General features: G+C 54.4%; 2 protein-coding genes across 2 annotated transcripts in view; one reads left to right on the top strand and one right to left on the bottom strand.

Annotated features, from left to right (window-relative positions):
* Positions 1-8,068, top strand: part of USP31 (ubiquitin specific peptidase 31) — a 32,776-nt gene extending 24,708 nt beyond the window's left edge. The window contains exon 16 of the mRNA XM_064153293.1: positions 109-8,068. Coding sequence (XP_064009363.1) covers positions 109-1,646 — 1,538 coding nt within the window. The 3' untranslated portion in view covers positions 1,647-8,068. The remainder of the gene's footprint in view (positions 1-108) is intronic.
* The window catches only part of FAM234A (family with sequence similarity 234 member A), a 274,257-nt gene that overhangs the window by 65,035 nt on the left and 195,501 nt on the right, over positions 1-13,721 (bottom strand). The window lies entirely within an intron of this gene.

Below are 13,721 nucleotides of genomic sequence, written 5' to 3'. Positions count from 1 at the left end.
AGGTGTGGTACCAGGGAGAGCTGCTGGGTTCTGCTGGGGAAGCAGTGCCCATGGTGGGGTGGGGCAGCCTTGGCTTTGGTAATGAGGCTGCTGTCACTTTCTCTGCAGGAGGGTTCTCAACTCGGCCCTTTGTCAGAAGTGTGCAGCGCCAGAGCTTGTCATCCAGATCCTCTGTCACCAGCCCGCTGGCCGTCAGCGAGAACGGCGTCAGGCCCTCATGGTCCCTCTCTGCCAAGCTGCAGCTGCGCTCCAACTCCCCATCACGCTTCTCTGGAGACTCCCCTGTGCACACCTCTGCGTCCACCCTGGAGAAGATCGGGGAGGCTGCTGATGACAAAGTCTCCACCTCTTGCTTTGGCAGCCTGAGGAACCTCTCCAGCAGCTATCTGGAGCCCTGTGATGGCAGTCGGCGAGAGCAGAGGACGGCTCGCAGAGCTCCTCTGGCTGTCATGGAAGGGGCGTTCAGGGAAGAGTCTGTGGTGAGGACATCTAGCTCAGACCTCTCAGATGGCTGTGGCAAAAGCTCTGTGCAGCCAGACAGGAGTCACCCTGCTCTGGACCCTTTTGACAACAACAATCAGATTGCCTTTGTTGATCAGAGTGATTCTGTTGATAGCTCTCCAGTCAAGGAGGTGAAAGCTCCCAGTGGGACAGGGTTGGCTGCAGAGAAGGCAGATGGCACCCCTAGGAAGGTTCACAGCTCCAAAGGGGTTTCTGAGCCAGACAAAAGCTTAAGGAAGGGAAGGACAGTCTTACCTACCCAAGAGACCAAAGGGTCTCGCTCTTCTCCTCCACTAAAGACTTCCCAGAAAGTTTCCCGCTCTAGAAGCAAGACAGACTCCTCTAGGGCCAGTGGGAGACACGGGTCTCCTGCTCCTGCTCAGGCTAGGAGGGACCATAGCACGAAGCCGCTGGAGGTGGCTGCACCCTCAGTTCAGCAGAAACAGAAGTCAAGTTCTCCATCTTCCACAGCAGCCAGGAAAACCCCATCAGGCTCGTTGGCTAAGGGCTCTTCTACTGGGAAGAGACGGACTTCAGAGCAAAGCCTCAGCAGGGAGGGCTCCAAGGTAAGCCTGGGGTCGGATAAAACGAGCGTGACCAGCAGCTCCAGAACCAGCTCCCCTCGGATCAGCCACTCCAGGAGCGACAGCAGGGCTGTGGACAGCAAGCACGTGCGGAGCTCCTCCATGGCCAGCCTGCGGTCTCCCAGCGCTGCCGTGCGCTCTGGTTTGAAGAGGGACAGCAAGTCGGAGGAGAAGGGCTTGTCCTTCTTTAAGTCAGCCTTAAGGCAGAAGGAGACCCGCAGGTCGGCAGACCTGGGCAAGACAACGATGCTCACCAAAAAGGCAGGGGGTGGCAGTTCCAAGGCAGGCAGCAAAGCTACACTGGAAGACAAATCGGAGAAAGGCAGTGTGCCAGCAGCCCCTCAAACCAATGCTAACGTCACTGCAAAAGCAAAACCCGTCCCAAAAGATGCCACACCTAGCAAACATTCTCTGCTCTCCAGCCGCAAGTCCAAGTCTTCCCAGCTAGATCCCGGAGTCCAGTCTCCTCCTACCAGTGGCAAACAGTCTGCTGACAGGCCGCTGAAGAAGTTACCATCCAGCATGCAGGTGTCTGTACGGCCTTCTCTGGAACCTCAGTGAAATGCTGCAGCCCAGGTGTCTCTTCTGCTGAGAAGCTGATGTCCTCCTCTGAGCTCTTGTGTTTTTGTTACGTGCCTAACGTCTGTCGCGAGGAGCGGTCGGCCGCAAGCTGTCAAAGCGCCTTCGATCTGCCACCAAACCAAACAGCCACAGGCAGCCGAGCTGGAGGCATCGTGGCCGATGCGTGCAGCTGCCCTGCAGCACCTCTCTGCAGAAAATGCAACGGCTCTCCTCAGAGCCGGGGTTGGAAACCTGAGCCCTGCTGGTCCTGACACCGGTGTGTGCTCTGTGGAGCTGGGAAACTGGTGTTCTTGTGCTGAACAGGCTGTGTCCACGCTGCTGTATGGCCTGGTTCTGAGCTGTGGAACCTAGAAAGACTGCTGCTTCTTTATGCTCCCTCTCAAGCCCCCCTCCCTGCTCCCCTCCATCCTCCAGCTTCTAAAGGGCAATATTTCAACACTAATGTTGTTTCTCAGGTATATACTCAGCCGGTATAGGAGGGACTAGCATTAGTGGATGGACAGAAAGGTACCTGTGTGTCCATGTGTCCTTGTGTCTGTGTCATGGATCTCATCTTGCATTCCAACAGCTGAAAGAGGGTTTCTTTTCCCATGAAATTTAACCTGCATTTTTTATTGCAATGTCTACAAGCAGTTTTAGTCTGTCTGTAGGCAACCTCTACCCTGTCCTTTTTGCTTGCTTTTTCTCTCTGCATCACGAGACTAAGTGATAGAAGTCACTGAGCAGCAGGTAGTTGCCAGCTCTTCCTTATGCTAGGCAAGAGATGGTGGCAGAGCTGCAGGAGAGCTGTCTTCATGCACCTGAATGCAGCCATGCTGTTAGGACCCTCTTCAGGCTCCTGAAAGAAGCATTTCCTAATGTAACCAGATGCTTCACTCTGTGGTGTGAGTGCAGCATCTGTTCCTTGTAGGAGCATTGTTGAGATGAGCCAAGTGTTGTCATCTTCTCTGCCTTCTCTGAGCATGCTTTCAGCAGGCTTCTTGGTGTGGGTTGGAGGGGCTGCACCAAACCCTTGGGGAGCAGTTTCACCTTCTCCTGAGCTCTGTGATGTCCCCTGCACTTGTCACCTTCCCCAGGAGGCTTGGCTGCCATGAGAGACCATCCCTGCTCCATTGGATGTCTCTATCAGGGTTCAAACACTACATCTGGTGATGTCTTTGTTTACATGCCCTCTGACGGGAGTTCCTCAAGTCCTCTGAGTCCTCTCACAAAGTGGATTCCTCAAGTCCTTTTATATAAATGTGACTTAAGTTCTTGTTAGTTTCCTGAGTTTGGTCAATGTGCTGCATCTCCTTGCTGCACAGCAGCAGTCTGTCATGGAGACTGTGGCAGGCAGTAGCTGGGCAGTGTGCTGGGCACGCTTGTCTTCTGAGCAAGGTCTTTGCTTGCCATAGTCCTGTGTGGCAAAGCTTCTCCAGGCTTGGCTTGTGGACAGATGCTTGTACATCTTCTGTCAGTGTAACCACCCTCAAACAAGTAGTGGCTTCTAGTTGCTCTGTTCCACCTCCTCTCTGGAGCTGATGTGCTGATGCCCCGGAGAAAGGCTTGCCCCCAACTCTGCTGGGCACATGCCTGTTCTGTTATCACTTTGCATAGCTCAGCTCCAAAGCAGCAGGCTCTGGAGAGAGGTGTTTTGGGGGTAGCTGACTCCTGGGAGGAAAGGCATCCAGTGCCTGGAGCTGAGTTGGGGGGTGCCCCAGAGCTGTGTGCAGGGGCATGGTGGTAAGCCCACCTCCAGTCTGACCCTGGCTCTGCCCTGATGGTGCGCTGCAGTGCTTCCCTTTGTGCAGCCCAGAAGCGATGCCAATGCCCTGTGTGTCCTACCAGTGTGCTGGACTCTGTGCCCTGGACTCTGCTTTGAGACCCAAATGTGACCATATTCTTGGTGTGTTTCTTCTCCTGAGTGTCATTTCAGTCTCCTTTGTCTCATCAAGGAGCAGAGATTGCACTGCTGTCTTCTTAGACCTACGACTGGGATTACTGCTGGATTATTGTTTGTAATACCCAGCAGGGCAGATGAGGCTTGCTTTACATGGAAGCACTTCAGTTGCTCCCTGGAACGTTTGCTGTTGAAGTATTTGTTTAAGGTTTTATTTGTATTAAGGTCTTGCACTGTGTTGACTCTTCTCTTGTAGCAGCTCTTCTAGCAAGAATGTAATTTGAGTGGCTGTGCTGGCTTGGTTTAGTGTCCTTTCATAGATAGGACCTACTTTGCTGTGCATTTTACCATGGGACATTTGTGAAAGGTTACTTTTATCAAATGACACTTTCTTTTCATGCCATCATTCGCTGGAAAAGTTTAAAATGGAAGCTGGGGTGTGGGTTTTGAAGTGGTTCTGCTCCTGTGTTGCGTGCCTGGACTGAAAGAAACCTGAAACTGTTTATGGCTGAACACCATTTCAATGAGTTTGATAGGATGAGAGCAAATAGCCTCAGGTTGTACCAGGGAAGGTTTAGGTTGAACATGAGGAACAATTTCTTCCCAAAAAGGGTTGTCAAGGCCTGGCTCAGACTGCCCAGCACAGTGGTGGAGTTCACATCCTCCCATGCCTGGAGGGATTTCAAAGTGTTGGAGATGTAGTCCTGAGGGACATGGCTTAGTGGTGACTTGGCAGTGCTGGGCTAAGAGTTAGACTTGATGGTCTTAAAGGTCTCTTCCAACCTAAACTGTTCTGTGATTGTATCTGGGGCATGGGAAGGGTCATTTGAGCTCCCATTTGGACAAAATGGGGATGAGGTCCTGGTGTTCCAGCAGCTGATGTTTAGAGCAGTCAGACCTCTGCAGTGCCATGGTGGGCACTGCTGCCAGCTCCAGCCCCGTCTGCTCTGTGTGCTGCCAAACTGGGTCTCTGCAAGCAGCTGCTCTGCTGCCTGAAGGCTAGGCAGAAAAGGCTGCTCAGGCAGTGCCCCCTCTGAGAGCAGAGGCAATGCTGCTCTTCTGTGTTTGGGATGGTGTCTGGTTCAGGAGGGCTTGACTTTGGGTGTCCCAAAGCAAAATGTTTTGGCTTTGCATTGAACACGAGCACAGAGAGGGTGAAATGCAGAGAGTTTGCCCTGCAGGAGCTGCAGGCCCTGTGTGGAGTCCCTGACAGCCAGTTTGGAGAGCAGCTGTTTGCTGCCTGTCTGCTTCTCTGCCTCACGGTACCACACACCTCCAGGGGGCCTGGAGCCCCCTGGCACAGGAGAGGGCTGCAGAGTTGGGTCCAGGCAGCAGCAATGTCATTCTTGTGACATAAAGCCAGGCCATTGGCCACAGCTCCCTTGGTGGTGTCCAGCAAGTCTTTGCAAACCGAATGTAGGTTACTGTGGCCCCCCAGTCAGTGAGCAGGGGCAGGACACCAGCACTCTGCTCTGTTGGCTTTAAGGCAGCCTTGTTTGTTAACCCTTTCCTGCACATGAACTCCTGTCTGTGCCTGTTGTGCTGTCTGGGTGTAAGAGAGTGGCTCGCTACTGGGCAACACTCCAGAGAGGATCTTCCAAGTCCTGGTGCCACTACCACCATGGCCTTGTGTGTTGGTCCTTAGAGCTGTGAAGGCTTCCCTCTGAAGCAGCCACTTGTGTGTGGTCACCCCTTTTCTTAAAGCTTTCCTTTGGTTTCAGAAGCACTTGTGCCTGGGGGTGGGTGGGCTTTGCCATATCCTGAGGGTCACCACTGGCCGGGGATCTCCACCTGCCCAAGTGATGGCATGTGGGGCCTGGAGGCCTCATAGTTGGGCACTGCAGTAGGGCTCCAGTTCTGCTTTGGCAGTCAGACAGCCATGGCATGTGAGGAAGGACCTGTAGTGTGGCTGTCCCAGCTCAGGTGGTGGAACCTGGCACCAAAGGCTTAGAGCAGCCCCACACCGTGAGAAATGCCTTGAAAAGCAGTGGGGCAGCACTGCCCTATGCTCAGAGCTCCAAGGTGGGAGCGAGCTTCAAGGCTTGGAAGGTTTTGTGATGTTTCCAACCACCTGTGGGTTGAATCCACCTGCACTGGCCTCATGTTTCTCCCCATGGCCCCTGCTCTGATCTCCTGCTCCTGGGGTTGTCCCTCGGGGTGCAAGAGAGCAGCGTCTTCAGCCCAGTGCTGGATTCCTGCTGGAGTCACCTGAAGAAACGCTTTGTACCCTTTCTGGGCTGTGACTTTCAGAGAGTTGTTTATCAGAGTACTAAGCACATTTTCACTGGCGTGTGTTCGAGAGGCACCTCGGATTTGTATTAATCACCTTTGATAGACAATTTGGTGCCTGCAGTTCTGTAACTCGTAAGTGTCTCACTCTGGGTGTATAAATTGTTAACCCTTTGGAACTTAAATATGGCTAAAGCAAAACTAAAGAAAAAAAAGATGCTTAGGATAGCCAATTAGCAGCTTAACTACAGCACACTTACTGCTCTGTAAGTGCCCTCGTCCCTTGTAGCTGCAGGGTTGTTTGCTTTGCAGAGCTGCAGCTCGAGCATGAGCAGAGCCCTTGTTGGGGTGCTGGGGCGGTGTTGCATGGCAGACCCCCGCTGTCCCCGCTGCATGCCCTCACTAACTATGCAAGCCCCAGATGAGGTCCCCCCCCCCACGCCCCGGTGCCCGTGGGTAGCCTCCGCAGCGCTGCCCCGAACCTGACCCCTGCTTCCCGGCGCGGCTAGGAGCATGTCCCTGGGGTCCTGCTGCTTCCTTTGCACATCTGGAGTCTTTCCTTTGCAGCACTCGCGTTACTGACAAGGCTGGAGTGTAGCTCAACACAAAGGGATCCGAAGGTTGGCATGAGAACAAACTGGTTTTATGTTTCCTATTGTGTTTTTTTTCCTTTTCTTTAACAGGGAAGGCCTGGCCAGGGTTGGTCTGTAGCTGCTGTCTCCTATGGGAACGTGGTGGCACTGTCTGTGCCATTGCATGCCACCCCTAGCCGTGTGAGCACTCACAACACTAGCTTGTGTTCAGGCTCTGTGCCAAGGAAGTGGCTCCCAGTTACTGGGGTGCTGTGCCCATGCCCATACTGCTGACAGGACTCCTGCCAGCCTGAGATTGCTGTGCCAGACCCTGTTTGCCCACAGGGGTGGCTGTGCTCCCTCATCTTGCTCCCAACTCCAGAGGTGCTGGCATTTGAGCTGTGGTCCTGTTCACCCACAGGTCCTGCCAGAGTTGCTATAAGTGATTTGGCCAAGTCCTTGTCCGTGGGGCACACTGGGCAGAGTGGGCAGCTGCCTGCTCCAGGGCAGCCAACATGAGCACAGGTTGATGAAGTCTTGTGAGCAGCACAAACTGTTGGTCCCAGGATCTCTCCTGGGTTCTGTGCCCTGTGAGATGCCACCTCACAGCAGTGCTCTGGGTATTCCTCTCCCCTATCCCTTTTGCTCAGCCGGCACAGAGAGGGGCTGGAAAGTGCTCAGAGAGGGTTTGGAAACAATATTCCAGATGATTTAACCATTACTTTTTTTTTTGTCTCTTTGTCATTTGCCTCCTAATCTCCCAAACAATTTGGCAGTATCTCGACGTTACCTGTGGAGGGAACTGAAATTTAGTTTTAATCTGTGGTGAGATGAAAGACCCAAAGCACCGTGCAGCAGCTACTGTTGGGAGCACCTGCAGACCTGTAGCATGCCTGTTAGGTCTGAGGGGTCAGGGACTCTTCTGGGGTGTGTGTGTGTTTTTGGAAGGCGATAGCACTCAATTTCTCTGCAGACAGTGGGGTTTTCTTTTAAAGACACAGATTAAAACTAAGTGCAGACACCACGTCCCCTTCACTCCGGGCCCTGCAGCACAAAAGCGTTGCAAGAAGGTGGGTGTCAGGTCTGTGTGGCGTTTGTGCAGTGCAATAAGAAACCCTTTTTAGGTGCTACGTTGCCTTGGGTAGGGTGACACAAGGGAATAGAGGCTACAAGGTGATGATCTTGTGACCTTCCAAGTCCCAATTTGTACAGATTTGCTCTCACCAACTGTGCCTCACCATTGGTTAAAATTGAATTTTAAGTCCTGTTGCAAAATGCAGTTTCTCTTCTGGGACACGCTGTCAGGTTTTACACTGGAGTATCCCACGGTTGTGAAAGCTGCATGTCACACCACTGCACCCCATCCTGGGACGTGGGGCTGGCCCACACCTTTGATACTCTCTTCTGTCTTTTGATGTTTCTTGAACTGTACAGAGATCTGGAAAGCAGGCTGCGTTCTGTACCTGGGGTTGAGCATTGTACCATAGGATTTTAAATTATTTCGAGGACAAGTGCATGAGACTGTGTCAATGCCTTTTGTTATTTATTTGTATGTTTTATTATTCAAGGTGTATGCACTTTTAATAATATGCAGAATTTATATTTTTATGTTAAAAATCCATTTTCTTTCAGAAAGAAGAGTTTGAATATGAGGAATTGGAATTAAGTGCAAAAAGGGGAATATGTAATAAAATACAATAAATTTATTACTAGGCAATACAGCCTCGGGGGAGGGTGTTTTTTTTTCCAACTCTGCACCGTCACCTGGCAAGGTGATAGGTGCTGCACTCCTCCCCCTGCCTCATCCCCCACCTCCATGCTCTGGGCTTGCTGTGTCTCTTCTCGTGCAGGCGGTGGTCGCCTGTGCCAGGCACTGGGCTGGGTGCTCCCACTGTACCAGGCACTCCTGAGGCTCAGCAGGGTCCCCCTTTTGTTTTTCCCCTTGGTTTCGTATCAGCCTCGAGGCTGAGCTGTGGTTCTGCATCTCATGCCTGATGGGGCAGGGTCGGGGGATAACTATGGGGCTCTGGTGCCATGTTACTCCCTGTCCCTCAACAGACACAGGCGTGGGAAGAGGGGCAGGGGCTTGGTAACATCAGCATCCTGAACAGGGCTCCTCTCTGCTCCTCTTGTTCCCAAGTGTTCCATCAAAATGTCAGAGGCTTTTGGGCACAGACCTGTGTGCTGGGAAGGGTGGACATGGGCTCCTGCCTCACCCCGTGCTGTCCCCGGTGCTTCTGTCTCCACAGACCAGCAGCCTGCGGGTTCTCTGCCGAGATCCCTGCTGCTGGCGTGTCCCACGCAAAAACATGCAGGACCTGGGCAGAGCCTTTGTGCTGGTTAAGTTCGGTCTGCGAGCCCCATGGGATGTGATTTGACTTCTTTGTGGGGCCTGGGGGCTTTCCTGCCCTGCCCCCCAGCCATGCCTCACATCCTGGCGCAGCCTCCCTCTTCTGTCCCTAAATCCCTGGGGAAAGCTCCGGCTCTGTCAAAGGCTGCAGCTGCCCCAGCTCTTTACTGCCTGTAATTCCTGTGTTCTCCAGGTGCAAGAGGCTGCGGTGGGCTTGTCCCCCGCGTTCCCTCCGGTGTGGTGCCGGTGCTGGCTGTGCCGCAGCCCACTCCTCGTCCCCTGGCCGCGGTGGTGATGCAGCACACAGCTGCCCTGCTCGGGGTTCGGTTCAATATTAGCCTGTTTTAATGGCTCTTTATTGAACTGAGGCTGAGCGAGAAGATAGTCGCAGAGTGTTTAATTGTGAGCTGCTCAGCTCGCTCCTAATTAAATACTGTTTTTCATTTAGCAGGGAGTGCAGTGGCGGCTCCGGGCCGTGGAGCAGAATACAGATGGGGCTGCGCCTGCCGCTGTCGGCCTGGACCGCAGCGGGGAGAGGAGGAGGGTGGGGGGAGGATGAAGAAGGGTGGGGAGAAGAGGAGGGTGGAGAGAGGCGAGGCCAGGCCAGGCCATTGCTTCTGGCTGCTGAAGGGTCTGCCCGTGTGGCTGTGCCTTCTGCAGCAGACAGCCTCGGCTGGGTGAGCTGCTGAAGGCAGGGCTGGGCAGCCCTCCCCTGGCTGCTGGGATCCAGCCTGGAGGACACACAGGGCCCGAAATACTTCAGCAGCCCAGTGTGACCCCTCGGCTGCAGAGCAGGAGAGAGAAGTAGGAGGTGCTTTGCTTGGAGCTACCCTGGGGCACTTCTAAGCGGCCTCTGCTCTTCCTGCTTGAGTGAGCCATCAGATCCCGTAGCAGGGGCTGCGGCTCCTCCTCTACAAACTTGCTTTCAGATGCCAGTTTCGATTCTCAAAGGTTTTTTCCCTTCTCCTCCCTCCTGTGCGCACTCATTTGTCTTCCCGCTGGTTGAAATGCAGCACCATGTCTGTGCCCAAGAGGAGGAGCAGGCTGGGAGCCTTGGCGTGGCTGCTGGGGCTGTTCTGGTCTGGCCTAGCTGATGCAGAGCTGAGAGCAGGTCTGGAGCAAGGCAGTTTGAGGCCCCTAGTGGTGTCTGGGTTTCTCCTGTGGGGCTGCAGAGTCATGGCTGCTGCTCTTTGGTTGTCACCTTCTGCTCCTGGGGGACTGCAGAGTCGTGGCTGCTGCTGCTCTTTGGTTGTCAACTTCTGCTCCGTCATCCTGACAGCAAATGCTCATCTCTGCAGGGCATGGGGTGGCATGGCCAGACCCTTGCATTTGCGCTCCAGGAGCCAGTGAGAGCAGGCATGGGTGGGGAAAAGGTGGAGAGCCTCTTGTGTTTTATTCTGGTTTTATTCTAGGGTGAAGAGCAGCCTCAGTCCAGCTTCCTCTGACCTCTCGTGTCCTGTGGCATGAACCTTGTCCTATCTCCAGCCCTGGGGACAGCAACAGCTGCACCGCAGAGCAGGTGGTGCTCCACCTCCAGCTTGGGGTGGAACAGGCAAGAGCAGCTTTGCTTGGCACACTGGCTGGAGAGGCACAATGCCTCTTAACAGCCTAAGAGGATTGTGCCAGGGGGCTTATCCCTGCCCTGCTGGGCTGCCAGAGCCTGGCCATAAGGGCTGCACCTCCCCTAGACCAGCATTCCAGCTATGAGGAGAAATGCCTGTGCAAAGGATTGTGCTGCCTCTCCTGCTGGCACTGAGCCTGGAAGGTGGCAGCGTTGGTGCCTGTGCTTGCCCTGCTCTTCCAGCAGCCAGTGCTAGAACCACAGCCCAAAGCTGGGACCTGCATAGCATGGCCCAGAGGTGCCCATTACACATTCCTGAGGTGTTGGGGCACCATTAACCCTGTCAGGGAGAGCATCTGTCCTGGTGCTGCTGCTCCCACTCCATTCTAGCTGAAAAGGAGCTCCTGGTGGCTGCTCCAGACAGCTCTGCTCCCTGCTGAGAACTTTGCTCTTTAGCTGATAGGATTTTCGTGGTCCTTGCTCAGGAGGGTCTGTGGGCCTATGCTTCCTGAGCTGCCAGATGAAGAAAGGGTGGCTGGGGAGCAGGTTGGTGACTGATTCTGGATCAGCAGGGCAGGCTGCAGCTGGGCACAGGGCTGGGGTCACAGGTGTTCAGGTCCTGGTCTGAGGTCAGCCTGTGCTAAGCTGGGATTAGTGTGAAACAAGGTGCTGGCTTCTAGCGCCCCAGGGAAATGGGACTGTCCTGTATGGCACTAGCTGGGGTGCAGTGCAGGATCTCTACCTTGTCCTTGTGCCCCAAGAGCCTGATCTGGGGCAGGCAAGGCACCTGTCTCACAGGGCTGCAACCTTCTGGCAGTTTGGGGGACATGAGCAAGTTGTCCCCCAAGCCAATGAGCAAAGCAGGTGAGCCTGTACTGGATGCTGGTGAGGTTGCTCAGTTTGGGGCTGCTCCCTCCAAGAACATTAGGGGCTGGTGCAGGTCTAGAGAAGGCCAATGAAGCTGGGGAAGGGTCTGTAAAACAGGTCTGGTGAGGAGCAGCTGAGGGAACTGGGGTGGTTTAGTCTGGAGAGGAGGAGGCTGAGGGGAGACCTCATTGCTGTCTACAACTCCCTGAAAGGGAGCCGAGTTGGGGGTTGCTCTCTTCTCCCGAGGGGCAAACAACAGGACAAGTAAAAACAACCTACAGCTGCCCCAGGGCAGGTTTAGGTTGGACATAAGGAACAATTTCTTCCCCAAAAGGGTTGTTAAGACCTGACCCAGGCTGCCCAGAGCAATGCTGGAGTCTCCATTCCCAGAAGGCTTTCAAAACCTTGCGGGTATGCTGAGGTCCGTGGTTTAGCAGCTGAGTTGGTAGAGTTAAATGAATGGTTGGACTCGATGACCGCAAAGGTCCCTTCCAGCCCGAGCCCCCCATGACTCCCTTCTGTCTTCGCAGGAGGTCCAGCTGGTGTCGCCACCCAGTGGTGGCTGCCGCGGGTGAGGACGCTGCTGGTAGCGCCAGTGTCAGGGATTGATGCGTCAGGAGCTGCCCACTCCCTGCACGCAGGCAGCTGCTGTCTGCTGGGGTGTTTATTAACACCAGAGCCGGAACAGAAGCCAATTTTGGGGGCTGTCAATGAATTATAAGATATTAGGCACTGTCATCCCTGCCCCTGCACTCCTAAATCCTGCTCTAATTAGAGCATCGCTTTCCCTTCCTCAGCACTTTTTCCCCTCTGCTGGTATCGATCCTTTCTCTGTGGGGATCTGACCAACTGTTGACAATTTATGGAAACATAAAACTCTCTCCTCTTGGAGCAAAAACCTCACTTCCAATCAAAAGCGCTGACACCAGGCTCTGGCTGGCAGCCCAGCCCCATTATCAGGTGGGTTCAGCAGCTATGGCTGTGCTGATGCCCTCTCCCCTGGCATGTGGAGGTTCTCACAGACATGGTGAGGTTGCTACTACCACCTGCCAGCTTGTTTAAGAAATATAGCTAACACAGCTAAATGAAGGCTTGAGATGGAGCAGGAGTCCTGAGGGAGCTGCTGGAACATCACCTGGCTAGTGGCCGCTCACATCTTGGACTTGATGGGAGACTGGGTTTGGCCATAGGGCCATGGAGTTGGGTCCCTGTGGTCACCTATGAAATTGGCTGTTTCAGCTTTCAGGGGCATCTTAGTGCAGGGCTTTTGTCACAGAGAGAGAAGAGCCTGATGGGACCTGGGTTACCTGTTGATGTCTCTCATTAACAGCCCAGCACAGTGTGGCACTGGTTAGATGTGTCCTTGCCGTGCCAGCCCCCAGTGCTTTCCTGGCCGTGGAGGTGGTGGCTCAGTCCTTACAAAGCCTCTCTGTTGGTTTGCAGAGGCTGTGGTGCCCTCAGCCTGAGGCTCTCCCTAGTGGAGGGCTGGCCAGCAGCTTGGAGATGGTGCTGCCTCTCTGCCCAGTGGGTGGGACAGCTCCAGCACCCTGTTGGACTTGATCCTTCCATGGGGATGCCAGTTGACCAAGTAAGGGGCTCAGTCGTCCCCCCAGCCCTGAGGCGCTGCTGCTCTGACCCACTTTGCTTCACACCCTGCTGCTGGTTGGAATGGCTGCAAGCTTAGGAGGTAGAGACTGTGCCAGTGCCACAGAGTGGACAGTTCTGCAGCTGCTGACTTTGCTGGCTACTCAAGGCCCTTTCTCAGGCTCCCACCGGTCTGGGAGCACTGCTGGGTTGGTGCAACTCCTGTCACCTCTCTTTTGGAGGTGTTTGAATCTGGGCAGGGAGGTCCTGGTTGGCTGATGGAGCCTTTTGTCAAGGCACCACGTGGCCCTTGCTCCACAGCAGAGACAAAGCCACCGGGAAATTGCAGGTCCAGCATCCTGACCTGGATTCCTGAGCACAGCAGGGCCGTGGGGATGGCTGCTGATTTCCACCCACTCTGAGCCAAGTGGTGACAAATGGATCCTTCCTGGAGGTATTGAATGTTCCTCGCCCTATCCATCAGCCCCACGACGAATGCCCCTGTCGGGCCCTGCTGACACCCCATTTAAACTCCTCTCCCCAGCGCAGCAGCTGCTGGCAAGCAGGGACCTTATCATTTTTTAATGCACTGCAGTGCCTGGGCTCATGGAATATTGATGGCAAAGTCATTATTTACCAAACAAACCAGGCCCTTTGCAGGAGCCCTGCTGCAAGGGCAGCCTGGGCATTCCCCATGCCCCTTCCCTTGGTGGCTGAGGGTCTGGCTAGGGTGTTGTGGCCTCAAATGCCACAGGAATTGGCTTTATAATGAGCCTCTGGCTGCCTGCCTCAACTTGGAGCTTGGTCTAGTTACTGTGGACAATGAGGAGCTGGTGGCCAGTGGGCAGAGATGCAGGTGGAGACAGCAGGGGATAGGAGATGCTGCTGCAAGCAGTGGCTTTGATGCTGGGAAGTCTCCAAGCCATTCCACTCACTTGCTTCAGCTCTCCAAACCCCTTTGCTGCTCTCCTGTGGTGAGCGGTGGTGGCTTTGCAGGTCAAGGCTGGTTGTG

The sequence above is a fragment of the Pogoniulus pusillus genome, chromosome 13, assembly GCF_015220805.1.
Source record: "Pogoniulus pusillus isolate bPogPus1 chromosome 13, bPogPus1.pri, whole genome shotgun sequence".
Classification (NCBI taxonomy): Eukaryota; Metazoa; Chordata; class Aves; order Piciformes; family Lybiidae; genus Pogoniulus; species Pogoniulus pusillus.
Note: the sequence above shows the minus strand (reverse complement) of the source record. Positions and strands in the feature narration are given on the sequence as shown.